At 41.8% G+C, this 26,544-nt stretch overlaps 1 protein-coding gene across 3 annotated transcripts in view; it reads left to right on the top strand.

Annotated features, from left to right (window-relative positions):
- abcc8 (ATP-binding cassette, sub-family C (CFTR/MRP), member 8) overlaps positions 1–26,544 on the top strand; it is a 52,429-nt gene that overhangs the window by 23,721 nt on the left and 2,164 nt on the right. For 2 of the 3 annotated variants that reach the window (XM_085779709.1, XM_085779710.1), the window contains 24 exons: positions 737–882; positions 2,440–2,554; positions 2,834–2,953; positions 3,863–3,935; positions 4,069–4,174; positions 8,585–8,617; positions 9,905–9,943; positions 10,301–10,399; positions 12,530–12,614; positions 12,906–12,986; positions 13,462–13,599; positions 13,861–13,986; positions 14,173–14,269; positions 15,837–16,084; positions 19,305–19,471; positions 20,201–20,428; positions 21,175–21,267; positions 22,261–22,363; positions 22,739–22,852; positions 23,665–23,785; positions 24,169–24,299; positions 24,409–24,487; positions 24,701–24,809; positions 25,361–25,464. In XM_085779709.1, coding sequence (XP_085635835.1) covers positions 737–882; positions 2,440–2,554; positions 2,834–2,953; positions 3,863–3,935; positions 4,069–4,174; positions 8,585–8,617; positions 9,905–9,943; positions 10,301–10,399; positions 12,530–12,614; positions 12,906–12,986; positions 13,462–13,599; positions 13,861–13,986; positions 14,173–14,269; positions 15,837–16,084; positions 19,305–19,471; positions 20,201–20,428; positions 21,175–21,267; positions 22,261–22,363; positions 22,739–22,852; positions 23,665–23,785; positions 24,169–24,299; positions 24,409–24,487; positions 24,701–24,809; positions 25,361–25,464 — 2,755 coding nt within the window. Of the gene's footprint in view, positions 1–736; positions 883–2,439; positions 2,555–2,833; positions 2,954–3,862; positions 3,936–4,068; positions 4,175–8,584; positions 8,618–9,904; positions 9,944–10,300; positions 10,400–12,529; positions 12,615–12,905; positions 12,987–13,461; positions 13,600–13,860; positions 13,987–14,172; positions 14,270–14,844; positions 14,902–15,836; positions 16,085–19,304; positions 19,472–20,200; positions 20,429–21,174; positions 21,268–22,260; positions 22,364–22,738; positions 22,853–23,664; positions 23,786–24,168; positions 24,300–24,408; positions 24,488–24,700; positions 24,810–25,360; positions 25,465–26,544 lie in introns of all 3 variants that reach the window. The other variant, XM_085779708.1, reaches the window with a different exon arrangement.

The following is a 26,544-nucleotide window of genomic DNA, read 5'->3' as shown; positions in this document are numbered from 1 at the left end:
TTGAATTAAGTTATCTAATGTCATCAGAAGAGGATGAAGGGGCGGAAAGAGGCCTGACTACATCAGCTAACACCGGAGGTGACTCATGATTCATGATAAAGTAGCTAGTTTAGTGTGCAAGTGGGGAAAATGTTGTTCAGTTTGTTATTGGTAATTATTGTCAACTAATATTGCACTCTACTCTGCAGCTTCATACCTATTACCGAATCACAGCCGTGCTGATACATAACATCGCTCTCTCTCCCTCTGTGATATTGCTTGAATATTGTCTCATCAGGTCAGAGCCAATCACCGTTCAGTGCAGTGTGCATCCTGTTGACCGTTCCTCCGTGTGAAGGACGGAGCGGAGACAGTGCCAGGCAGTCTGACTCTAAGATGTCCAGTGACATTTCACAGGGACACAGCGGAGGCCTGTCTGACAGCTCTGCACTAAATCCTGTCTGTATTTATAGAAGTCCTTCACTGTTGTTGCGCTGAGTGGTGACAAATTAGAAAAGTCAGACAGATACCAAGGAGAGGGACAAATGCAGACAAATGATTCATCTTTGGATTTGATTTTATCGTGCTCCTTAAACTCTTGATAGCGCAACTCTTTTCTCTATGGCTGTGTTTCTGCCTTGAACTGTCTATTGTTGACTGACAGGAAATCAAAAGTTAAGGGTCCCAAGGTTAGAGGATCTAACTCCAGGCTTTTGCGTCTAACCTCAGCCGTTCTGTCCTCCATCTCATCCTGCAGACGTTTGTGGTTCATGTTCACATCTCAGAGGACGCTGATCTTTCCCCAGCTGTGGCCTTTGCCTCTTTGTCCCTCTTTCACATCCTGGTCACCCCCCTCTTCCTGCTCTCCAGTGTTGTGCGCTCCACCGTCAAGGCCCTTGTAAGGTAAGAAAGCTAAGAAATACTCACATGAACAAATCCAATCTGTTACAATTTCAAGAATTGTTACATAAAAAAATAAATCAATAAATAAGAAACAATGCAGTTCATAATAATTGATACAACTAGGAAACACTGGTTTGTTTTTCTTTTTAAATGTTTATTGTAGAGGGAAATATCTGAAATATATCCGTGTGGCGCTGAAACAACAGAAACTGTAGTGAGAGCAAGCAGAGCAGGAGAAAAGTAACAAGATTAAATTGAACACTTGACCTTTTCCTGCAGTAGATGGAGTGGCTGCATTACTGGATCAACCTCTGTGAATCTAACAAAGTGTTTAATTTCTCCGTTTGGCATAGTGCACTGGTCTCTTGACACTGATTGCACCTCTTTATTTCAGCAGTTAGCTTTACAATTAATCTGGCTTTCGCAGCAACTGTGTGGTTAGGAAGCTGCAGCCACACGTTGCTCTTCCTCAGCCACTAATCCTGCATAGTTAGTTCAATATTGTCTACTCCTGTCATCCCTCTGAGGTAGGATGCAATTAACCAACCTGTTGTTTTAGTTGTAGTTAAGAAGAGGTGTGCTCTACTATGCTTTGTCTTGATACACTTCAGATATAGATAAAATAATACATAAATAATATTTTCCTGTATGGGCTTTTAGGAGACCATCTCCATCCACAGTGGTGGTGTAAGCATCGTATCCTATTCTAACGTACAAGCAGCCATCACTCCTTTGAGATGTCTATTCTGGGACCATGTGATGTGTGACGCACTTTTACAATGTGACGTTAGCACCTCAACTTATCTTCACTCTCTAGCAAAAACCATGTTGTTAATACAAAGTCAGTGAGCAGTTTCCATTGGATTTTATAAGATTTCATATTAACAGTCAGAAATTGTAGCTGTGTAATCATGAGTTTTTTGCCTCCTGTGGACTGAAATATTAATGGAAATGTTAATATTCCCGAATCATCCTCATGTCACACACTGTTTTGATAGTAGTAACACTATAGCAGTCAATAATGCTGTAGCCATGTCCATCTACATTGTGCACTGTGTGTCTGCGAAAATGGCACAAAACATACATGAGTCCCAGTGGAGTTACAGTTGTTATTACATTATTATTCTCTTATTTAGTACATATTATTTAGTCATGAGATTTATGTGTCAGCAGAGGGAAGCATTTTGCTGTCATTTAGGAAGTTAAATAAAACATTGAATTCAGAGATGTGTGGATGTGTATGTGTGTAAGAGAGAGAAAGTGAAGATGAAGCTCATTGTTAGTGAACCACATTCAATTGATTTTCCAGTCTGTTTCACCGAATGAAGGATGTGACAGTTAACACATGGGGGATGTTGTTATATTCATATGAATGAAAGTGAGCTCCTTTATGGCCTGGGCAGTTTGTTGATGGTAGATTCAGTTTCCTTGTGTTGCTGTTGAAGTTAATTACAGCATCTGTGATCCGTCAATGTGTCTTTTTATAATGTGATATGTTACGCATATTTATTTTTTCTCATCAACTCTGTGTTTCTCTCCTCGCTGTTTGATCTGCAGCGTTCAAAAGCTCAGCGAGTTTTTCTCAAGCGATGAAATTGGAGAGGAACAGGAGCCCAGAGCCATGGTAACCTCTGGCTCCAGTAATCACAACCAAAATAGATATCAGGCTGTGGTGAGTTTATACGAAAACACATTTTTCTATTATGGCTTGATTCTAACAATGAAGTAGTAGACAATGTTTGTTGGTCACTGACTCGCCCGCTGGTGCATCCAGACTGTCTCACTTCTGCTGTGAATGTTGTCATCCTCCTCCACCTGAACATCCATCCTGTCAATATCACTGTTTACCCCTGTGTGTGTCCTCTGTGCTGGATGTTATACAACCCTCCTCTAGTCATCCTCTAAATCTTTCCCTTCGTCATCCTGCTCCTCTCTGTCCCGGCACCTGAAGCCCCTGAAGGTGGTGAACCGGAAGCGCCCCCCGAGGGATGACTGGAACAACTACAGCTCGCAGGGGGAGCATGAGGGCGACAGATCCACCCATGAAGTGGACCAAGACTTATGTATCAAGGTGAGAGAGAGAGAGAAGAAAAAGAAGAGACAGAGACAGACAGACAGAGAAAACAAGTGAAAAGTGAATATGTCAGTTCTCCAGACTGTGTGTGATGCAGACACAGACACATTATCCCTCCCTCCATGTTTGATCATAATTGATGCTGTAATCTCACTAGCTTTAGTTTTTACCTTTTGGTAAATGTCAGTCAGAAAACATAACACAGACTGTCTGAATGGGGAAAAATACATTTTCCCTCAGGCTTTGACCTTTAGAGAATCAAAGAACATCACAGAAGCCTTTTTTGCAGTCTCGTTGAATTGTTCCCTCAGCCTCGGTGACATTTACAGTAGGTGTTTTGTCCACACTATGTATGAACTATGCGTACATGTATGCACACATTAAATGAGAGGCATAATAGATATGATGATTTGCTGCGAAGTGAAGCTCCAGAGGCAGGGACTACTTTCTCTTTGGTCACAGTATTTGAACTAATTCACTTCAGTTTTCATCATTAAACCACAGCTTCTTCATCACACAGAGTTTTGAAAACGCCTGATCACATTTTGACTACACTAATAATTTATCTGGTCTCCAAGTTGAACTGATTTGCCTAAAGAGCAGCGGTGGTGTCTGATTTTAATATCTTATACAGTATGTTGTATATTTATTATCACAAAATGTAGGAAAGTAATCTCATTCGGCTCTGTAGCTATCTGTGGAAACTGCTCAATAAATTCTCTGCGTGTCATTCACAATATCTTGGTTGCAGGAGATCTGTTTTCCCTGTAGAAAATGAATAGCAATGAGACAACATCTATGACTTGTTGCCCCACTGCAGCTCTGCATCATCTCTGGGTGATGAAACGTTTACATTTTACTTGTCAAAGAGTGACTCTGTCTCCGTTTGACATCTGGTGTTGTCAGATTTTCAACGGTTATTTCACATGGACCGATGGACCCCCGACGCTTTCGAACGTGGACATCAAGATTCCTTTCGGTGAGCATCAGGCAGTGGGAAACACGATCGACCTCCTTGATTCGTCTTTATTATTTATTTGCTTCTTCATCCAGTTTCCATCTGTTGTTTACTTTCTGTATTAATGTCTCTCCCTTTTCATCAAATCTCTTAGGTAAGCTCACTATGATCGTGGGTCAGGTGGGTTGTGGGAAATCGTCTCTGCTGCTAGCAGCGCTGGGAGAAATGCAACGAGTATCAGGAACAGTCATCTGGAACAGGTCAGTCTAAAAAATCTCTTTGCCAATTAATCTCGATGAATAAGTTACAATAACATCATCCATCAATATGAATTTTAAAGGGGGAGTTTACTGTTGCTTCTTCAGTCTGAGAGGTGGAGAATGATTAGTCTAATTATCACTGTCTACGGTATAATAGGACACAATCCCTGTTGAAAATAATTGCAATTAAATGAGGTAAGTGCATAATGAAGACACTAATTAGTGTTTGTTCCAGTAATCTGATATCATTAGTCTTGTTCCTTAATAAAGAGATGCTCTTTGTACATGAGCATTCCTTTAACAAGGAGGTGCTGGTCACATTAACATAACGGCATCAACAGCTCCCACATCCATTCAGTCAGGAAGAAAAATGACGCCTCAGAGGAACGCGTGTACTGTTTATCATGCATTTCATTCTTGAAATGAAAGGTCAGTCCAGAGATGAAAGACGAATTTGAAATGAATTGCTCACCACAGAGACCCAGATCACTCTGGTCAATATCAACCAAGCTTTCCAATAGCAAGCTTTCCTTCCTCAGCCCTGTGAGGTCGTCTTGCTCGTGCTTTTTGAACCTCTCTGGTAATTGGTCTGTCAGGAGGGTTGGGGGCTTTGTTAAGTTTTATGTTCTTGGGCAGCAATACATTCTACCTCCCTGACAGGACGATGTAATTAGCATCAAAATCAAACCCTCTTACCAGGATACGGCAGTATATAACAAAAATGGATTTGTAGGTCAGTGAAAAAGAGCTGATGTTGCACCTTTTTATATTTAAGGCGGTGGAGGAAGTGAGGAACCTTTCATGCAACACTGACCCAGAATTAGAACGACATCAAAGCATCCCAGCAGACTTTAAAAATGCTTTCACTTTTTGACATGTGTCTCATATTTCTATGAAGGCTGATGGTTTAATGCACTTATTTTAGGCAGGTAAATCAATGACTGCAGATCTTTTTGGCTAATTATGATTGAAAACAAAGTAATAAGTCATAAAACGTGCAGCTTTTCTAGCCTTTTCCTTTCAACTTGATTTAGTATTTTTCCTCTCTTCCTGATCAGTTGTTCAAATATGGAATGATATGTGAGGAGAAAAACTTTTACATTGTAAAGAATATAGTATTTAAAATTCCAAATGTTTCGTTGTTCTGCTGGTTCAGTACATTTTGTGACACTTTCTTCGAGCTAAATTTCTCTGCTCTGATGGTTTATGTTTAGGTGAAACAGTATCCTTGCAGGTGCATATCATTATGACATGAATATCTCGTCGCCTACCCGGGATAGTGCCGCTATCACTCTCAATTTGTCACCAAAGCTTAGTTCCCCATACTTGATTGTCATATTGTCCCTAGCAGCCACACACACTCACCCACACACATACACAGTTCCTGTTTCTGTTTCAAAGCCAGGGTCACGCAGGCACTGCCTTTGATATTTGGTTGGATTGTGCACCCTGCCAAGCGCTGAAGCCTCTCACTTATCATGTGTCCAGGGGGAAGAGACTAAGGAGCTGTCATTTATACTTCGCCCTCTGGACGTATCCAGAAAAACATTGAGAGGACTTTGTCTCTGTGTTTCCACCGTGTTTGATGTTGTTATTGTTGTGCCGTGTTTCAGTCACGGACATTTACAGCTATATGGACCAACGGCGTGCATGTGGTGGGTGGGGGATGTACAGTAGGGTCTGCTTTTGAAGAATGTCCATAAATAAATCCTAGAGAAAGGAAACAAATTCAGCTCAGAATAAAACATTAGAAACACATGTGAAGCCAAAAGCAAAAGAGGACAAACCCAGATAGAAACAAAGAAATAAACAACACGACAGTCAGAAGTGAGTGTGTTAAATTATAAGGATAACCTCATCGGCTCGTCTGACAGTGATGGATGAGTCAGCTGTCACTGATCAGCTGATTGTCCTCATGCAGTTGTGGTTATAATAAAGTAATAAGACCTATTTTGGTTCCTCAGCAGACACAGTTGCCAGTTTTCAAGGGATTCCCATGTATGTTTCTCATGTGTCCCATTTTAGTTTAGTACACATGTTGCCTTAAAAGTCCAAAATGAAAGGTCGTTTTTGATTTTTGGTAACAGCGCACTCTCTACAAGGTTCACTGTTTTACAACAGCTTCATAATGTCAGGCTGTGTTTTTCACTCAGTTGTTTTCTGCTTTATTTATTTAAGCATGTTCACCTTTATTCAAAGATGGAAGTAGAGATCCAGAGAAGTGGAGACAGAGACAGAGAACGAGAGAGTGGTCAAACGTGAAACAAGTGCCCCTCAGTTGGGAATCAAACTGTAGACGCGGTGGCCGTGCGGCTACCAGTGTCTCAATCGATACAGCGTAAAGACAGTGGTGTGATCTCATAAAAAGAAACACGGTGTGCTTTATGGTGTTGGTATGTCTGCACTCTGTTTGCTTTTAATAAACTCTGATTAAATAATTAAATAGATCGTCAGTGGGTCAGGTTACTGGTCAGGGAGGGGATGACATACGGAGATCTCACGCAATCTGTCATCTCCACTGGTGGGACCCCACACCCACCTGTTCCCTCTGCCCCCTGTCCTCTGACACCCCCCTGCTCCAAATACAGCACGTAGCAGAGAGTGCCTGGGATTTCTCTGTCATTAAAGGGGAAGACTATTTGTCTCGTGACCTCAGTGTCCAGTCGCGGCGGTGCAGTTAGACACTTTGCGTGCAGTAGGGTCCATAGTCTCAAAGAACTAGGCAGCAGGGGTCAACTGGAGGTCATGACCTCGAGTCTTCATCTGCGTTGAAACGACTGACCTCACGTTAACCCCAAATAACAGGAGAGAGTTATTGATCTGAAAAACTAAACTGCAGAAACAAGCGAGGATTGTTTAAGGGAATAAAATGGCTGTTGATGAACAGGGAATCATTTACAGACATTATCAGGCGTGGTCATCACTGTGAACATGCACCATTACCCCCCGTCACCATTAGGGTGCCTTTAAGTTTTAATGATGGGCGTTTAAGTTTAGTTAAGACAGTTAGACTCTGTGGGAGGATCCCCAGCTCTGCTTTGATGGTTACATTTCAGTGTGTCGCCGCTGATAGACCCCGTCTTCCTACGTCTCCCTCATGAATTCTCCTCTGAAACGACCTTGAGTGTTTAAAGGTGTTGATTGACGTGGAGGGGAAATAGCCCTCGGTGCTTCAGTCAGAGATGAAAGCTGTAAGTCATCAGCTCCTGCATGATTACCCTTGTTTTTACGATGGCTGCAGGATAAAGGCAATCAGCCAGTGTCTTTCAAGTGTCATTAGGTGATGAGGTAATTTTCTGAAGGGCTGTTTTTACTCTGTGTTGTTGGAAATGGCTCCGTTTAGCTGATAAATGAGGAAACATCCCCAACCCCCTGCGTGTAAGAAAAAACGTCAATGTGATACCCAACTTGCAAATTTCTTTTAATGTAATCTGAAAATCACCAGTTGTTTAGATAGAAATACAAATTGGCCTCCTTTGAAAAGTAAACACTTTTACAGATTTCCACCATATGATTTTTGGAACAAACATCACATGTGTGTGTTTTATTTCTTCTACTTTTCTATGTAATTGAAACATACATATTAATGACATCTAATATAATTAAATGCAGGGAAGTCCAGTCTGAAATGTGGTTATTTTTCAAATTTGTATGTCTGTTTCTTAACAAGAAAATTCTAAAATGCATATAATGACATAAACACATAACATACTACTAAATAAATACAAAAATGTACATCATGTTGAAATATCTTGTTTTCTGTTTGTGCACAGTCTAAATAGTTGTTATTCATGGGTCTTATTTTCATCTTAGCACCTCCTGAATACAGTTGCTGACCCTGTTTGCTTCTCTTCTTTTACACAGTCGGTTCGCGGTCACACAGTTACACAGTCAGCGGTGTTTACATGTATGTATGTGGCGTGTCAGGGCTTCTTTGGTATCAATCACCCACTCACTTCCTGACAGCTGTGGTTCTCTGGCGCTGTCATGGCGGCTGCAGTCAGCAGCTCTCGCTCTCTGGTCGTAGTCAGACATGATCAGAGTCACCTTCTTGGGACGACTGACAGAGGTGTCGACTTGTCAGAGCTAAAAATATGACACAGCTTCAACTGAGCATGTGCAAAGCCACAAACAGCCAATCAGATCTTAATGAATTTTAAAGTTTGGAGTCTGCATGTTAATGGTTATGTAGGCTACGTGTGTATGTGTGTGTGTGTGTGTGTGTGTGTGTGTGTGTGTGTGTGTGTGTGTGTGAGATTCAAGGCCTTTTAAATGATAGTAAATAACAACCATTCACAATATCCCCTGGCCCATCAATGGCTTCGTCTTAAGGACTTTGAATAAGGACCTGCATAGTAGAATTATTAGAAATGCTTCCACTTACAATTTGTTTTTTTCTATTTTCTGCAGCCTGCCAAGCCTGGAGACTGAGGGAGATGAAAGGTAAGTACGGCAAATAAAGAGGGAGAAAGGCCAAACAAACAAACCAATACTGTATTTTTGGTCAGGCCTTTTTTATTTAAACAAAACTATTTGTAGCCAGAACAACAGAAACATCCTCTGACTGCAGACACATTGTTGCGACTGCACTGTTTTGATGACATCAAAGACATTTGATTCAGCTGTTGCTGATACGGAGCTCTGCTGAGAGTTTATAATCACCACGTCATTTAGCTAAAGCAAATAGCTGTTTTATTTTAGCCCTCTATGGACCATTATTTCTATTTGTAGCTCAACTGGCCATGCCATTGCCTCTGGCATTTACCACACACACACGCACACATGCACGCATGCAGACACACACACTGAAGCATCAGTGTTTTGATTTTAGCAACACAGCATATTTTTTCTGCCAAACTAGACACTCTTTGTACATCTATACTGTAACATAACATATAATAGCATATTTATGATTTAGTTTTTTGAAAAACAGGACAACACATTTATTCGTATGGTTTATTTAGGGCAGTCGAAGGAATCGACTCGTAATTGACATAATCAACTTTATGATTTGAATTACATGTCTGGACAGATCAAATTAAGAATGTGGTATTGGATTGCCTGAACAGTCTTTTAATTATTTACCGCACGGTTCAAGCACCAGCTCCTTACAACACAAAGAGTTGGATCAGTCTTTCAGTTTTGTTTGTTGTTTTTTTTGTTGATGTTTTCCAGTTTGTCCCACATTCAGAGATAGAGAGATAAAGTACCATTTAACCATTTTAGTACAAACATACAGCGTGTGCACAGGCCTGCACAACTGACATACACAACATGAGCAGGATACCAGCAGACAGTAACAAACTTCATGTTGACGTACTAATCTAAGACTGAGGAATCAGATCCTCTGAGAACCGAATGAGTCAGAGTCGGATTTCCATATCAGCAAATTACAGGAAGAAAAATTGGGTTGGGGGAGGTGAGGTGGGGAGAGTGGGGGGTTGGTGTTATTTTTAGGGTGGATAAGATCACAGCTAACGATAGACGGGTTCATATAGGGCAGTGGTTGGCCTGTTTGTGTTTGGGCTTCGCAAAGGTGACATGATTGCTGTAGAGAGGGAAGAGTATATGGGTTAGTCTGTGTGTGTGTGTGTGTGTGTGGTTGTAGTCTATTTTTTTAATCATCACAGGTGTAAGGTCGAGTCAGATTCATGTAAATAACCTGTTTATCTGTTAGTCAGTTTAGCTCAGCTCACGTTTATGTGTGTGTTTGTGTATCTTTTCTCACAGTCCCACAGACAGAGATGCAGCAAGTGATGGAGACATCAGGTGAGCTCAGATGACAACAACGTTACACAACAGTCGGTCTCCGTGGAGAGAGTTCATTCATGTTTTTTCATTGTCCAGATATTCCCCCTGCTCACATTGCACTTGCCCCCCGACCCTCAGCAGCATATTGACTTCAAAATACACCACAGTCTTTAGTGATCCTTGAACCAGGTCTTTACAGACTGACCTCATTTCTATTCATCACCAGCTTCTGAGGCCGAAGAGTCCCTTTGGTCCAGAGGTTAAACTGTTTCTTAATCTCAACCCTTGTGTAAAACCAAAGCCTCATTAGGGGATCAAGTGTTATTCACTGTTTCTGTGACATCGCTGACTCTGTGTTTTAAAAATCACTTGAAGGAAGAGAAGTGCCGTAGCCTACGCTTCCCAGAAGCCCTGGCTGCTGAACGCCACCGTGGTGGAGAACATCACCTTTGAGATGCCCATGATAAAACCAAGGTGAGAGCTCAAACCCCAAGTGATTGCTTTTTAAAAAAACAAACATTTAGAAAATATGGTTACATCTATTCATAGGAGCTTCTCAGGGTCACAGAGACTGTGCTGGCAGCTCCAAGCAGAAACACACGTGAGATGACAGGAAATAAGACGAGAGAATTAGGAAATGACATACAACCAATATCTGTCTCACACGGGGGACAGCTGGTGCTGTGAGCCTTGAGGCCACTGGGGAACAATAACCACATTTTGTTCATTTTGCACACATAAAGATGAGTAAAGTGCAGATGAAGGAAAGGGCAGGAAGGGGAGGACTCATCACACAGACATCTCTTATTGCACCTTTATCACCACTATAGTCTCTAAAATGACTGGATGCTTGAGGCGGCTGTGGCTCAGGAGGTAGAATGAGTTCAATCCCAAGCTCCTCAAGGCTGCGTGTCGAAGTGTCTGAACTCCACATTGCCCCCAACGTCGGTTTCATCATTATATGGATGTGATATACGAATCAGAGGGAATGGGTCAATGTGGCCAGTGCTGTAAAGTGCTCTGAGTGGCCATTACAATATGAAAAAGTGATATATAAGTACAAGTTCATTTTCCGTCTAACTCAACAGAGAACTGAACATAATTATTTCCTCAGTTCTGCTTGAAAATGACACAAAGAGCTGTTAAATATAACACAGTACAGTGATCATCATGTCCTCAGGACAAGTTGTTAGGAGAAAAACGAGCCATCACCTTCCCCCTCCTTGAGGCCACTGTGGTAAATTGGACCGGCTGATACCTGATTAAATCAACAGTTTGAGTCCAGTAAAAAGCCAGTTGGCAACTTCCCAAATAAACACCAGGGCTGATGTTTTACACTCTTGTCCCTCTGTGCAGTGTCTACATGTTTATTCACTCCTGCCATAACAACATATGCTGCATTCATTCGCCTGCATGGGCTTAAACACACACACACACACACACTGAAAGGCAGCAGCAACACACTCACAACTTTCATCCTCACAACAAATGGTCTTCCTGAAAGGTCTGTTGCTCTCTCAGGGCCTAATGGACTGCTGTGCTTTGTTGCTGTGGAGATGTTCTATAAAATAAAGATGTTTGCGCACAATGTGCCTCCGTCCTCTCTGCCCTCTCTGTCCTCTCTGTCCGCTCTTCGCTCAGCTCTTTGCCCCTGCTGTGGTCAAATCCAGATTGGCTCACTCACTTCTGAAGCCACAGCAACAGGGCTTCAGTAAAAACCAATAGCTTTGTGGTAAATCATGTCCAAAGTTACACATCAGTTAAACTACGCATTACACACAGGTTTCATGTAGTTTATGATTTAGAGTAGAACTGAGCAGTTTGTCTTTATCTGACATGATGAATAATGAACATTGTCAACTTTATAATGGCTAAAACAAACAGCATGTCATTGTGTGCACGTTCGCCTGCTGGCGTTAGCAGTAGCTAAAGCTCCTGTATGCTGCTATATGAAGCAACGTGACTGTAGACACTGTACTCTTCTACCACTCTATTTTAATGTTAACTGATCCTGGTTGGATTGGTTTCTATTTGAAACAGAGCTCTCATGTGACACTGTGTTATTTTTAGTCTCACACTATGAATCTCTGCATTGTGAGGAAGCCGCACAAATCATTAATTACTATTATTACAAAAACTCACTGTGCAAAGCCTAGAAATCAAAATAATTTTCTACACTATTTACAAACAAGGCAAGTTAATTATTTCTGGGCCATGTCCCCATATCTTTAGAGAGCTACAGAGCTGTTAAACTGCCATGTAAGACTGAGTGTGACATACATTTGTGATCCTAATTGGATTCTGAAGAAATAATGAAATGTGAACTTCATGCTCTTCATTTAACTCAACATGAATGAATGACTGATGCAGCCCTGAAATGTTTCCCCTGTGTCCTCTGAGAGCAAAAATTCATCAAGTTAAAAGGTACTGAGATTCTTTAGATACCTTTTCAACGCACATGGATTTTACATATTAATTGATTCCCTATAGATTATTAGCCAGCAGGTCAATGATGACATGGCTGTAGTTGCCTTCTCTCTACAGTAGTATTAATGGCTGCACTCTGACCACATCACCGAGGTTCCTTCTGTCTGTTCCCACTAGATACAAAGCTGTCATCGAGGCCTGCTCCCTCCAGCCTGACATCGACATCCTCCCACAGGGGGACCAGACAGAGATCGGAGAAAGGGTTAGTTCTTTATTTTTTAAAGTCCATCACATGTCCTGCTACTGTAGTTCACTGTTTTACAAGATCATTTGTCATCGTTACTTGGCGGCAAGCATTTGATGTTTGTGCGTATAGGGAGTTGGACTGACCTTGTTCAGCCAGAGCACTGTCATGTTCGATGTCTTCATGCACCAGTAATGTAGGAAACAACCTACAATATCATGTGTTACCCCGGGGCCATCCTGTCATTCATTTCTTAGTGAAGTATAGTAATCCTTTCCTCTTTGCACGCTTCCCATGTCTCTGGTGCAGGGCATCATCTTGTCTGGTGGGCAGAAACAACGGATCAGTGTGGCCAGGGCCTTGTACCAGCAGACCAACGTGGTGTTTCTGGTGAGTGAGCAGAAAGCTTGTTATCAGTATTCACACTGAGACAGTTGTTTCTGCAGCTTTATCGGAAGACCTAGTTCTATTTCTGATGTGACAGAAATAAACAACACAGTTTCTTAATCCCAGCTGCAGGGCAGAGAAACCAAACACAACCTCCCCTCAGGTTGTCAGGTCCTGATGGATTTCACTGGCTCTTAGTTAATAATTGTCACGCAGTAATGTGTTTGTAAGGAAGGCTGCAACTAATGATTATTTATATGACTGATTAATCTGCATGTTATTATGTAAAGTAAGCAACCCAGGAGTATTAAATTGTAATTGCAATAATACTACCTCCTGTTTTTGTCATATTGTAATAGATTGTAGAGAAATACTGTATAATTACACTTGTTGAGCCTTTAAATTACTCATACTGTAGTTTTTTTTTCTTGTCTCTTCCCCTCACAGTTTTTTGAGTCTGTTTGTGTGTGTTTTTTAGGATGACCCATTCTCTGCCTTAGACATCCACCTGAGTGATCACCTGATGCAGGACGGCATCCTGAAGATGCTGAGGGAGGAGAAGAGGACCGTGGTGTTGGTCACACACAAACTACAATATCTACCACACGCTGACTGGGTAAGACCATGGTGTGTGTGTGTGTGTGTTTGTGTGTGTGAATGTTACATCTTTATCAGTCATTTGTGCTGCTGTTTTTATTATTTATGATGTAAACACTTTGTTTTCTCATTTTGGATGCAGACCATTCGTCTCAGAAAGAAAGACAGATGATCGATGCTACGAAGATTTATTTCCAGTCTCTGATAACACAACACACTGACATTTTTCCCTACGGTTTTGTGTGTGTGTGTGTTTGTGTGTGCTCCTTATTTTAAACAGATTATTGCGATGAAAGATGGGACCATCCAGACTGAAGGGACTCTGAAGGACATCCAGAACGCTGAGCCTGAACTCTTCGAACAGTGGAAAACCCTGATGCACAGAGAAGACCAGGAATTTGAGAAGGTCATTGATGATTGCAAAATGCTTATGAATCCTTAATGACTCGGAATGATTTGCTTTTGTTCATTTAGGAGTTTTCAAATTCAGGAAAGATGCAGACGATCCAGCACTGCCTGCAATAAAAGTTTGGTTCCTGCGGGTTTCATTAATGTCACAATGGATCAAATTCTTTCCTTTATCCTCCTCCAGGAAACGGTGGCAGCGAGTTTGACGGATCTGGAGAGGAAGAACCTGAGGAGAGCCATGTACTCCAGAGAGGCTGTGAGGACGGAGGAGGACGAGGAAGGTGAGAGGTCAGAGGTCACAACCACTGCTATGACAACAGTGAATTATAGCTGCCTGATTACACACATTTAGATAATTGCAGTCAGTGATTCACTGATTTCAGTCTGTGTGCGTGCGTGTGCGGCGCGCATGAGTGTACTGGTAGTGATATAAGCAGGCTGTCATGTCACTGTTGTGTCTATTTGCTGAGAAGCAGCACCTGCGACATTAAAGCTTAAGTTCATCGGCTTATTTTAATGTTCACACATTCTGCAATGTTTGCAGTAAATTGGAATGACTTGTGCTTTGTTTATCCTATACCCTATTTACTCAGTGCAAACACTGCAAACACTGCATGGGTGTTAAATACTCCAGACCACCTTGTTCTCTCTGGTTCTGGTGTCTTATATCTTGGCTTCTATTTTGACTTCCTCAGCAACCAGATATGACTCGACCTTCTCACCAGCAGCCTCCTACTGAGGTTAAACACTGAAGCTGTGTGCGTTTGTGTGAGTTGAATGTGCGACTGTAGTGGATGGTGCAAAGGTGCAGTGGCTGTACTCTTTATCTGTGTTTTGTGTTGTCTCCTGTGTGCTGATGGCACCCCGGGGTGGATTTGTGGGATGGCTCCAGCCCTCATACTCGATCGAGCAGGTGTGGCCAGAAAGCATGGTTTGAAAAAAAAGAAGAATAAAAAAGAAAGAAAGAAAAACAATGTCTGTGGCATCGTGACGATTTTAGCAAATTGCCGCTGTGTGAGCTTCTCCTGCCATCGTAGAGCCTCGTCATCCATTTAGTCTTTTATTTCTCTCACTTTTTTTTCTCCAAGCTCTTGTGTCTTCTGCTCCTGAAAACCTACCTGATGCCAGCATGATTGTAGATGATGCTAGCGATGGTCTGTTTAGCCCTGCCAGTCATTTTATTATTTTTTTATTCCCGTCTCTGCCCTGCTGCTTCTTTTGAGCCTCACAGACGCCCACATGCAGCCTCATGCTCCGAAGCTTGCTGCATGATGTGATGTGATATATTTATATCCGAGGTGGGGCGGAGGGTCACTGCCATTACCTCCTCACCTCCTGACAGTAAGTGTGTCATGGCTGCACCATTGCCCCTGAAAACCACGCCATTCATGGGAATGAGCATCTGCTTGGTGTTGTAGAAAATAGATAGTGGGTTGCCTCTCCTCGTCTGTGACCTTCTGTTTTTTTTTGTTTTTTTTCTCTCCTCTCTCTCCTGTGTTAGTAATGCATCTTTACACGAGACACAACAGGATAAAAAATATTGGAAATGTGTCCAGGAAGGAAAGGGAAAGAGGGGAATGACAAACAAGGAAGATAATGACATATCTAGGGAGGAGAGAAGGAGGAGGAACATCATAAATGTTCGAGACCGTATGGACAGTGAGTCACAGCAGAAGAGAGCGAGCATTTTACATGAGATAAAACAAATGTATGTGAGGACACGGTCATATTATTTTCCAAAGATAAAACGCAGCCAAAATAGTGAAGAGAAAACAACTCAGCCTGGTCACGTCTCACTCTCAGTCCAAAGACTTTAGCATTTTTAATTCATCTCTGTCCTGATCCCAGAGGAATCCGTGGAAAGTGACGATGACGACAACATGTCACAGGTGATGCGTCAGCGGGCCACCATCCCGTGGCGCTCCTGTGGCACCTACCTGTCCTCCGCCGGGCTCCTGCTGCTCTCTCTGCTCCTCCTGTCACAGCTCCTCAAACACTCCCTCATGGTTGCCATCGACTACTGGCTGGCGCACTGGACGTCTGACGTCATCGACGCCAAGATCAAGGCCACAGCTCGCAACTGCACCATCGTTCAGGTGAGATGTGGAACGCTTCGTCTTTCTCTGAGGATTTGTTGTCTGCACTTGTCAGAGTCATCATGTCTGATTACACTTGCATGAATCTGGCATTTAAAGGGATAGTTCAACATTTTGGCAAATTGGCCCATTGCCATAATCCCTATAGTTTGTAGTACTTCATGTTGGGAATCACTGACATAAGGGATCAAATCATCACAACAGAGAGACCACAACTAGACTAATGTTTGGCATTTTAACTTACTATTATTAACTTAAATTACTTAAAAGGGATAGTTCAACATTTTGGCAAACTGGCCCATTGCCACAATCCCTACAGTCATAGCAGTAGGTTCGTTACCTTTATTTGTCGGTGCAAGCTATTTTTAGAACGGCGGAGCAGAGCCGCGAGCTGCTCAGAGCTACGCTACGGAGGCTCATAGGATTTCTTGGTTTCCCTCATCAAACTCATCAAATACACAATTCAACAACTCCAAAACGCTCTGGTGGACAAGTTGTGACCTGCACATTCACCACGCTATGAGATAATAATGGTACGTTACCAGACGGAGTTGTTTTCGAGGCAAATGCAGAGACTGCTTGCCGGAAAACTGCCCCTGACAGGAACGCGCATCAGCTGTTTTGCACAAATTTACCTCAAAAACGACTGAGTCTCTTAACGTTCCGTTATTATCTCATAGCGTGGTGAATGTGCAGGTCACAACTTGTCCACAAGAGCATTTTGGAGTTGTTGGATTGTGTATTTGATGAGTTTGATGTGGGAAACCAAGAAATCCCAAGTTAAAATGCCAAACATTAGTCTAGTTGTGGTCTCTCAGTTGTGATGATTTCTGATCCCTTATGTCAGTGATTCCCAACATGAAGGTCACATCATAGGATAAATCTGTGGCTTTTATTGTGAGGGAGATCTGTTGTTTTCTAAACACACTCCAAGAGTTCAGTTCATAACGACCTTCACATTGTTAGACATTGTTATTGTAACACTGGGACCTCTATGATTGTTTGTGTAGATGTAACTGCTGCTATCATCCATAGCTAGGTCACACAATTTCTTATAGATGATGGGTTACAGGGAAATCAAGGTCTTAGAAAGCGTTTTTCAAATCTGGCTGTTGTCAAGGACGACCTAAGTAGGGGAAAGGACGAGAGACGTATTTGATTAATTAGGTGAGAACATGTGATGATGCAGATTTCAGTGAGCAGTAGCATCTTCTTACATGAATGTTTCCTGGGATCTGGGCTCATATCCACAGTCAGAAAACATGTCCTGAGAACTGGGTGTGGTCCTACTTTGACTCACCAGTGCTCACCAGTTTCTTTTTGCCCCTAAGTCTGCAATTCATATTTCTGCCTGAGAAATCTGAATTCCTGGTCATCGTGTTTTCTTCAGATCAGAAGACTTAAGATTTAAGTTCCTATCTCGAGCATTTGCTTTTTGGTAAAATATAATTTGGACAAAGTCTTTGAAACACAGAAAATATGTTCAAATGAGACAATTTGATATTTCACAGTAAAGTGAATACTCTGGAGCACTGATCGGAAAAAAACAATTCAATGACATCAGGTTGAAGTTCAATAGATCATGAAATCTGTAAATGAAATGATGATAAAAATAGTTGCAGCATTTATGAAAAACATGCTGAAGCTGAACTGTATCTACACGTGTTTGTGAAACAGGCTATTGTGAAATTACATAACAGTTGTTCTCACTTTTATTCTCTCGTGTATCTCAACTGAGCAGAGCTGACCTAAAACACAGACACAGACGCTGCCAGCTCCATATGGAGCGTTCACTAACAAAACCCAGAGGCCTCATCTGCATATTAGAGCAGCAGAAATGCATCAACATCTGTCTGCGTCAAAATGGAAAAGCATTTTGAAAAAGGGTGTTTAAGTAACAGCACGCTTGAGGACAGTTTGTTGTCAATGAGGGTTTAGAGGAAGAGCTATGACCTGAAATAACCCCTTATCCTGACTGAAAGACAGTTTGTCACCTACATCCTCTTTAACCTTTCTACAACTTTAAGCTCTGCCTTTCCAACCCCAATATAATCTCTAACTGGCATTCAAGCCAACACACATTTAGAGAAAGCACAAACACACACACACACGCTCAGAAAACAGTATAGTGCAGGTGAAGGTTAAGCTGCAACATTCACACATTAAGGTCACAGCAGCTGCTGACAGGTTATAATGTTCTTGGAACGATGAAGCAGCTCTATTATCAATACAGTAGTTATATACCGTATACGTTGTTTGTGTGTGTATTTTTGCTTGTGCCTGTGAGTATGTGTGTGTCTGTCCCGTGCACCAAAATACCAGGTCATATTTCACACACCTCCACTTCCTCCTCCTCTAACGTTACAGCAGCCTCTTTTTCATCTTTCCTCAAACACACTCACCGACCGGCGTCCGGTCAGGAGCAGATAGTTTGGCGCTGGGATGCAGAGGACATCTTGTCTGGCTTCGTCTCTGTGTGTCTTTGCCAGGTTTATCTAATCTATGCTTTGCTGCGGACTTATCCACTTGGAAGTCCTGCTCCGCTATCAAACACAAACTCTGGCTCATTACCACCACTTTATGTAACTGCATATTCACTTCACTGTAAACACACTTACATGTGACAGATGATGTGCAGAGTTTATGTCCATTTAGACGATGGAAATAAAGGAACAATAAAGGGATTACACAAATCTCTAGTGGGTGTTAGTCTGTGTGTTGAGCAACTGGAGTGTATTTTTTATTTTATTCCACCGACAATCCAATTTACCTATTAGACAGGTCCAATGTATTACAATGAATATAACATGACCAAAAATAGAGAGAAATAAGAAAAGAAAAGTAAGAGTAAAATGTGCTTCATCATGCTGAAATAAATGTTTAAAACTTGATATAAATAGATGTTTAAAATGTGTTTAAATATGTAAAGCGATCAGTCAGAGCGGTTAATGTAACAGGAGGTCAGCTGAGGAGAAAATGAAGCTGAGGGCAGGAGACCGAAGCTGCATTTCTTGTTCAAATGTTGCTAGAACGGCTTTGAAAGCTTCACGGGCTTCTGTCACATTAGAAAGCTAATTTTTAACCAGCCTCCGAGTTTAATTATGCTTGTAATTACAGAACAAGCAAAGTGAGAAGCAGGAACACCCCCGCTCCCTCACACACACACAAAGTTGCAGTCATGTCTTCAATGTCTCTCTCTCTCTCTCTCTCTCTGTTGTAGGACTGTGGCTTCAGTCACTCGTGGTATCTGTCGGTGTTCAGCGTCCTGTGCTGCCTGGGCATCGCCCTGTGTCTGGCCACCTCTGTGGCTGTGGAGTGGACCGGCCTCAAAGTGGCCAAGAAGCTCCACCACAACCTGCTCAACAAGATCATACTGGCCCCCATGAGGTACAATGCTGTGTGTGTGTGTGTGTGTGTGTGTGTGTGTGTGTGTGTGTGTGTGTGTGTGTGTGTGTGTTACAGCTCGGTCTCATGATGGATGAAGGGGGCAGACAGACAGAGAGAGAGAGAGAGAGAGAGAGAGAGCTGCATGTGCATGTGCTAAAACAAGTCAGGAAACGCACTTAAAAGCAGCTTGTTTTATGCCTCATTACTCCATTACACCATCTGCTTTCCTCACACAAAACCCAGGAGATGTCACTTACTGTACATAAAGATGCTCACATGCACATGCCACACACTGCATGTACTGTACACACTCTCACATACACTGAATAAACACATATATCATAAATGAAAGAGTTTATCCGAACCAGTCAACTGCACAGCGTGTCTGAGCAGAGTCATGTTAAACATTTTTCTCCCCTTGTGTCCAAAATGTAAATAACCTTAAGGATTCCACATATCTTTCAAGAGTAGTTCTAAAATATAATTATCATTTTAATTTAATCATTAAATAAACCTGGAGTCCTAAAGTTAAATTGAATATTGTAGCAGCGAGTAAAGTGGTTTAGAGACTATAAAAGGTATTAAAGAAAATTAAAAAATCAATTCACAAAAGAACTCTACCGCTATGACTCCGAGGTACCATAATACTCAAGCTCACATTTGGTTTTATTGAGAGAGACAGGTGGATTAAGCTTCTGAAGCAGTGAGTCACTGTTTTCCCTCCCTCAGGCTGTTTGAAACGACTCCGCTCGGCAGCATCCTCAACAGGTTCTCCACCGACACGAACACCATCGACCAGCACATCCCGACCACCCTGGAGTGCCTCACCCGCTCCACGCTGCTGTGTGTCTCCGCCCTGGGCGTCATCTCCTACGTGACCCCTGTTTTCCTCTTCGCCCTGCTGCCGCTGGCCGTCACCTGCTACTTCATCCAGAAATACTTCCGAGTGGCGTCCAGGTGAGTGTGAACGGGGCTGAGTGACACGGATCACAGACGAGTTGTTGAGTGAGAATATGTTTTAAAGGTTGATCCTGCTGAGTTATGGCCCAACGTATTGACATTTTTACGCATAATACATGTATTTATTCGTTACATTTAACAAACATAACATACGGTAGCTGTTAAGTAAGTTAAAGTTTATATACCGTAAATAGATTTTGAAACATGTACAGTATCGCATCTGTATTACACAAACTACACTGCAAAAACTCAAAATCTTACCAAGAATATTTGTCTTATTTCTAGTCAAAACAAATCTCATTATACTTAAAATAAGACTCATCACATAAAAGTAGCTTGTTTTTTTGACACTTTTTACTTCTTTCAAGCATATTTTCACTGGAAATAAGTAGAAAAATCTGATAGTGGAGCAAGTTTTTCTTTCTTATTACAAACACAAAAAACTTGCTTTCACTGGCAGATTTTTCTACTTATTTTAAGTGAAAATTAGTTTGAAACAAGTGAAAATGATCTAAAAACAAGTTAATTTGTTGATGAGTCTTATTTTAAGTGGAAAGAGATTTGTTTTGACTAGAAATGAGACATTTTGACAAGAAATAAGACAAATATTCTTGGAAAGGTTTTGAGTTTTTGCAGTGTAAGTATTAGTTTGACACAGTGACACCATTATCACCTCAACCTAATGACCAATCTATATACCTGTTTATATACTATATCTTTGCTATATCTTTGTCTTCTGTCAGGGACCTGCAGCAGCTGGAGGACAGCACCCAGCTCCCTTTACTGTCCCACTTCTCAGAAACAGTGGAAGGTCTCACGACTATCAGAGCCCTCAGGTGATCTCGAACACACTCCATCTCCTGCTGTAGTCATTTTATATCCACAGGGTCCAATGTTTGAAATGCTCATCTTTTATTAAATACTAATTTTACAGGATGAAAGCATCTGGCCTGTGAAGCACTGCACCGTCTGTGATAACACCCTCATACCTTCTGACTTCTGAGCTTTAGCAAGAGTTTTTTATTTTTTATTTTTTATCAAATCCAACTTCTGAGCACATTAAAAGTTTGAAAAGCAGGTGCAGTTCAGGTCTGATGAGAAGCTTAAGTGTAGGAGGCGGTTTTTAAGAGGTTGACTAGGCTCTAAAAAGTCTGAATGTTTGAGCCTTCCTTTTAAAATCAGTGTCCCACACGAGTCTCGATTTTATGGAAATGTAATTCTGAATGTCTGAGGCACTTCTTCAAAACATCATATATCGCTAATGCCATTCGGATTCATTCTTGTGAGGCATCTTCTTTTGAAATTATCATTTCAGTGAACCAAAACTTGCATGTTCACATTAAATTTCCATTTGCACTTTGCTTTTCAGTACTACAGTAGATAAGATCATTTTCTGCTTTCTGTCAAAGCTATTGCTCTTAGACTTTCCAAATCAGACAGAAAAAAGGTTATACATTTTGTTTCACTTTGGTTTAATTCCCTATAATTGACACATCCTTCATTTTCTCTCAGTTGTTGCAGTTAAACTATGTATAATATCTCTTTTTGGTGGTTTATAAGGCAAAGTATCTTTATTTATATAGCGCATTTCATACCAAGAAGCAACTAAATGTGCTTTACATAAAGACAAAACATTTAAAAAGAACAGCATAAAACAGCATAAAACATCATAAAAAATTAAAAAATTGTAAACATAGTAGAAGAAAAAAAAAACATAGATAAAAATGATGCCTACCATCTAAATGCAAAAAGGGCTGAAAAGTAGCAGGCAGGTGGAATATAATATAAGTAGGTCTGTAATATAATTAACTAATACTTTGTGTTGTCAGGTACGAGCCCAGGTTCAGACAGAGGTTACTGCAGTTCACCGATGCCAACAACATCGCCTCCCTCTTCCTCACCGCGGCCAACCGGTGGCTGGAGGTCCGCATGGTAATGAGCCGTCCGTCTGTTCAGTTCTGCAGAAGAGTTCTGGTCGTTGTTGTTGTTTACAGTTTGTCACACGGCAGCTGTTGCTGGGTAACTGCTCCCTCTGTCGGGATCCAGAAAAACTGAATTTTCCATCCTGACATGAAACATGAAACGCAGCCGTCGTGATGTTTTATGTATCCACAACGTTTCACAGCAGAGGAGATAACCTTGAGATGTTTATGGATTCATGTGCACACACATGCTCTTCATTATCATACGTGTTGACATTAAACCGCTGTGTAATAAGAGATCGCCCCTTTACCTCATTTACTTATTTTGAATTATTCAGCCATGCTGTATCTCCTCACTGTGTTGTGATGCTGTCTGTCTCTGCAGGAATACATCGGAGCCTGTGTGGTGCTGGTGGCAGCCGTAGCCTCCATCACCAACTCACTCTACAACCAGCTGTCCACTGGTCTGGTGGGGCTGGGACTGACCTACGCACTCATGGTGAGGCCGTGTGTTTTGAATATGTGTTTTATATTTCCTAAAGACCATTTATTACATTAAAATAATACATTTTCTACATTTCTGTCAAACTCTTCCAAAGATTTTCGATATATTTCCCTAGATTCTTTCGTGTTTTGTTCTGCCCTCGGCGTATTTGACTTGGTATTTTTTACATATTTTTTAATACATCAGTGAATCTAACCTATTATACAAGATAAATGAGATGATTATAAAATCAGAGTCAAAATGAAAATCATAATTTCAAAGTACCACTTGAAACACACGATTTCTCATACTTGAGGGAGATCGAAATGGAGAAGCTGATGAAAAGAACGACTTATGATACATAATCAGTGGCTCATTTACATTTTCTTCTGATTTCTCTTCTTGCTGCACAAAAACAGAACCTTTAAAAAATGTGAAAAAAATTGTTTCTTTTTCCCTGTGCTGGTGCTCTGCCGTGAAAACTGTGTCCTCCTCGAAAATTTGGTAGTTTTTAAATGTGTTAGACAAACTGAATAATTGAATGTTAAGAAAATTGTCTTAAAGATCTGAAGTTACGTGAACTACATAAAACATGCATCAGACTTTTTGAAAAATTCATTGTCAGCTGGAAACTTCTCTGTTTTCCTTCACTCTTGAAAAATGCCCCTCATGGAAATACAAGGTTTGTAAATGGTGTGTGAGCTGAAAGAGCCTGAGAGGACTGGCTCTGGCTGTGTGTCTGTTTGGTGACATTTACCCAACTTGTCTCCACTCCCCTCCTCCCCCTCCCCCTCCTCCTCCCTCCCTCCCTGCCCTCTGTGTATCAGGTGTCCAACTACATGAACTGGATGGTGCGTAACCTGGCAGACATGGAAGTACAGCTTGGCTCAGTCAAGAGGATTAACGGCCTGCTCAAAACTGAACCGGAGAATTCAGAGGGTCTGCTCAGTGAGTGCAGCCACACGGGTTCAGTTTCTAGAAACGAACCCTCCACTAACTCAGCAAAAAAACAAATCACATCTGCTTTCTTCTTCTGAGTTTCTTTTTTTTCTAATGTCTTAGTCACTCAGGATGAAGTTTAAAGTTAGACCACATTTGCTCCACATTCATCATCGTCAGCTGGAGTGGGGTATCATGATGCTCAAGGGAAATGTGTCTTTATCTGTCTTCAGCTGTTGTAGTTAATGCCATTATATCCCTTAATAATCCATCGTACATGCATTTTTACCTTTCAGCCAAAATGGATTTTGTTGAAGAGCCCAGTGGCCCCTTTAGTCAAGTATCATGTAAACAGATTTAATCAAATCGTTACGTTTGTGTGTCTCTATCAGCCGTGTCTCAGGTCCCTGAGGGCTGGCCCCGACAGGGAGAGATCAAGATCCAGAACCTGAGCGTCAGATACGACACCACGCTGAAGCCCGTGCTGAAAAACGTCAACGCACACATCAGCCCCGGACAGAAGGTAACTAAACATGAGGGCCAGGGAATATAGCATCTGAATAGGTTTTTATCTTATTGGCCGATTGAGTACTGGGGATGATTGATGATGATTTAGAGTTGTTTATTTTCAGGTGGGGATCTGTGGCAGGACGGGCAGCGGAAAATCCTCTTTCTCCTTGGCCTTCTTCCGCATGGTGGACATGTTTGAAGGTGAAGCATTTCATATCAGTGTGGAGGGACGGGTCAAGTGAAATGAATATGGCTGAAGAAGGTTTTTAAATAAAACACAAGCCAGATAAAGCTTTTTATTGTTGCACGTAACATCTGAAATGCTGAGAATTTCTTGTTCCTTGTTGCACTTTGTTGTGGATCATGCATGATGTGATTGTGTTTTTTATGAATTCGTTTTTCTGTCTTTCACAGGGAGGATCGTCATCGATGACATCGACATCGCCAAGCTGCCTCTGCAGACCCTCAGGTCTCGCTTGTCCATCATCCTCCAAGACCCCTTCCTCTTCAGCGGCACCATCCGGTACGAAGGACTTCCCTTCATCAACAGGAAGGACGCGTCACAGCAGTTTAGATTGGGTGATAATCTGAAATAGCTTCGGCAGAAGGAGGGAAAACATTTCCTGTAACAGGAGCAGTTGGCAAAACTGTGGCACCCTTAAAGACACTTAGCTAAAGCACAAGTAGAGCAGAGAGGGTCTGTAGATAAGAGGGCGTTCCACTGAAAACTCTACTGGAGAGGTTTATTTTTAGCCTCCAGCAGCATAAAAGTGTAAACATGTCGGGGAAGAGGAGAAAGAAGAACTGAAAGAAAACTGTGCAATGCTCTGCAATGCTCGCAAAGTCAACTGTTTACTAAAACATTCACTATAGATTATCAGAGATGCTGCTTCACATAGACAAAGATCAGATCAACACTGGCGTTGAATTAGGGGAGGGGAAATATGGAAAGTAAACGGTGGGGATAACTGGATTAAATAATAATCTATTAAACATTACATGGTTACAGATTTTAATATGTGAGAACGTGCTGCTTTCTGTGTTGTGTGTGTTTGTGTGTGTGTGTGTGTGTAGGTTCAACCTCGACCCAGAGATGAAGGCTACAGACGAGATGTTGTGGGAGGCTCTGGAGATCGCTCAGCTGAAGCCGGTGGTTAAATCACTGCCAGGAGGCCTGGGTGAGGAACTATGTTGATGTTGTTGTTGTTGTTGTTCATTCAATTACACTATTTTGAACTGAATAGGCTTCATGCACAGCTCCACTACTTCCTGAACTTAAACCAGCTCCTTTATTTCCTGTTTTACATTATTGGACAAACTGATTAATCCAGGTGTGTCTGACCATTGCTGTGACTACTGAGGTCAATCAGTTTGTCCAATAATGTAAGACAGGAAATAAAGGAGCTTGTTTACGTTCAGGAAGTAGTGGAGCTGTGCATAAAGCCTGTTAAATTGTGAGGGAGTTACAACTGCATACTTCGGCAATGCACATTTACTGTTAATGAATAGATAATAGCCAGTACCAATATTAATATGTTCATATTTATTTGAAATATTAACATCAGTCACTCACTCTGTATAAACTGCGTGACTGAATGTGAAGCTTCAATCTGACCTCTTTGAAGATCACGTGTTTACTCGCCGGTCACACCTGTCAGCTGCTCCAGTGTCCCGACACTAAAGATCAGGCCTCTGGATCAGAATACATCAGCATGAATTTTTTAACTCGCCGTTGGAGCTCATGCTGCTACATCCTGACAGGTGTAGACCGCAGCAGACTCAGGATCAGATCAGATCAGATGGTAGCTGAGAGCCCCGTGACTCCTCCTCAACAGCTTTAACCTACATACCGCGAACGGGGAATGCCCGGTATGCTGATGTATGGAGGCTGCACTTTAACTTCTGGCTCAGTTTGGGATGTGTCTGTCCCTCCACTCGTCACTGCCTCTTGATAAAGGAACCTGTCACTGCTCTGAGAGAGTCACAGTCTGCTGCTGCTGCTCATCTCACCTGATGGTTTCTGCTTCACTCGGTGCATTCAGACAGAAAGTATAGTGACACACTGATGAATGTGTGTCAGGGTGTGTGTGCATGTGTGACACTGATCTATTACTGCTGTAGTTTTGTTCGCTGAAGCCACATGTTCAATAAACCATTGATCTGAGGCCCAGGAGTTAATGGCTAATTAACTTTGCCCTTTAATTTGGTTCAAGTAAGAGCACAGTGGTGACTCTGTGTTTAATGTTGCATATAAAGCA

Source organism: Trachurus japonicus, chromosome 6, assembly GCF_045865225.1.
Source record: "Trachurus japonicus isolate A0001 chromosome 6, Traja_1.0".
Classification (NCBI taxonomy): Eukaryota; Metazoa; Chordata; class Actinopteri; order Carangiformes; family Carangidae; genus Trachurus; species Trachurus japonicus.
The sequence above is the reverse complement of the archived record's forward strand: the minus strand, read 5'-3'. Positions and strand labels throughout refer to the sequence as shown.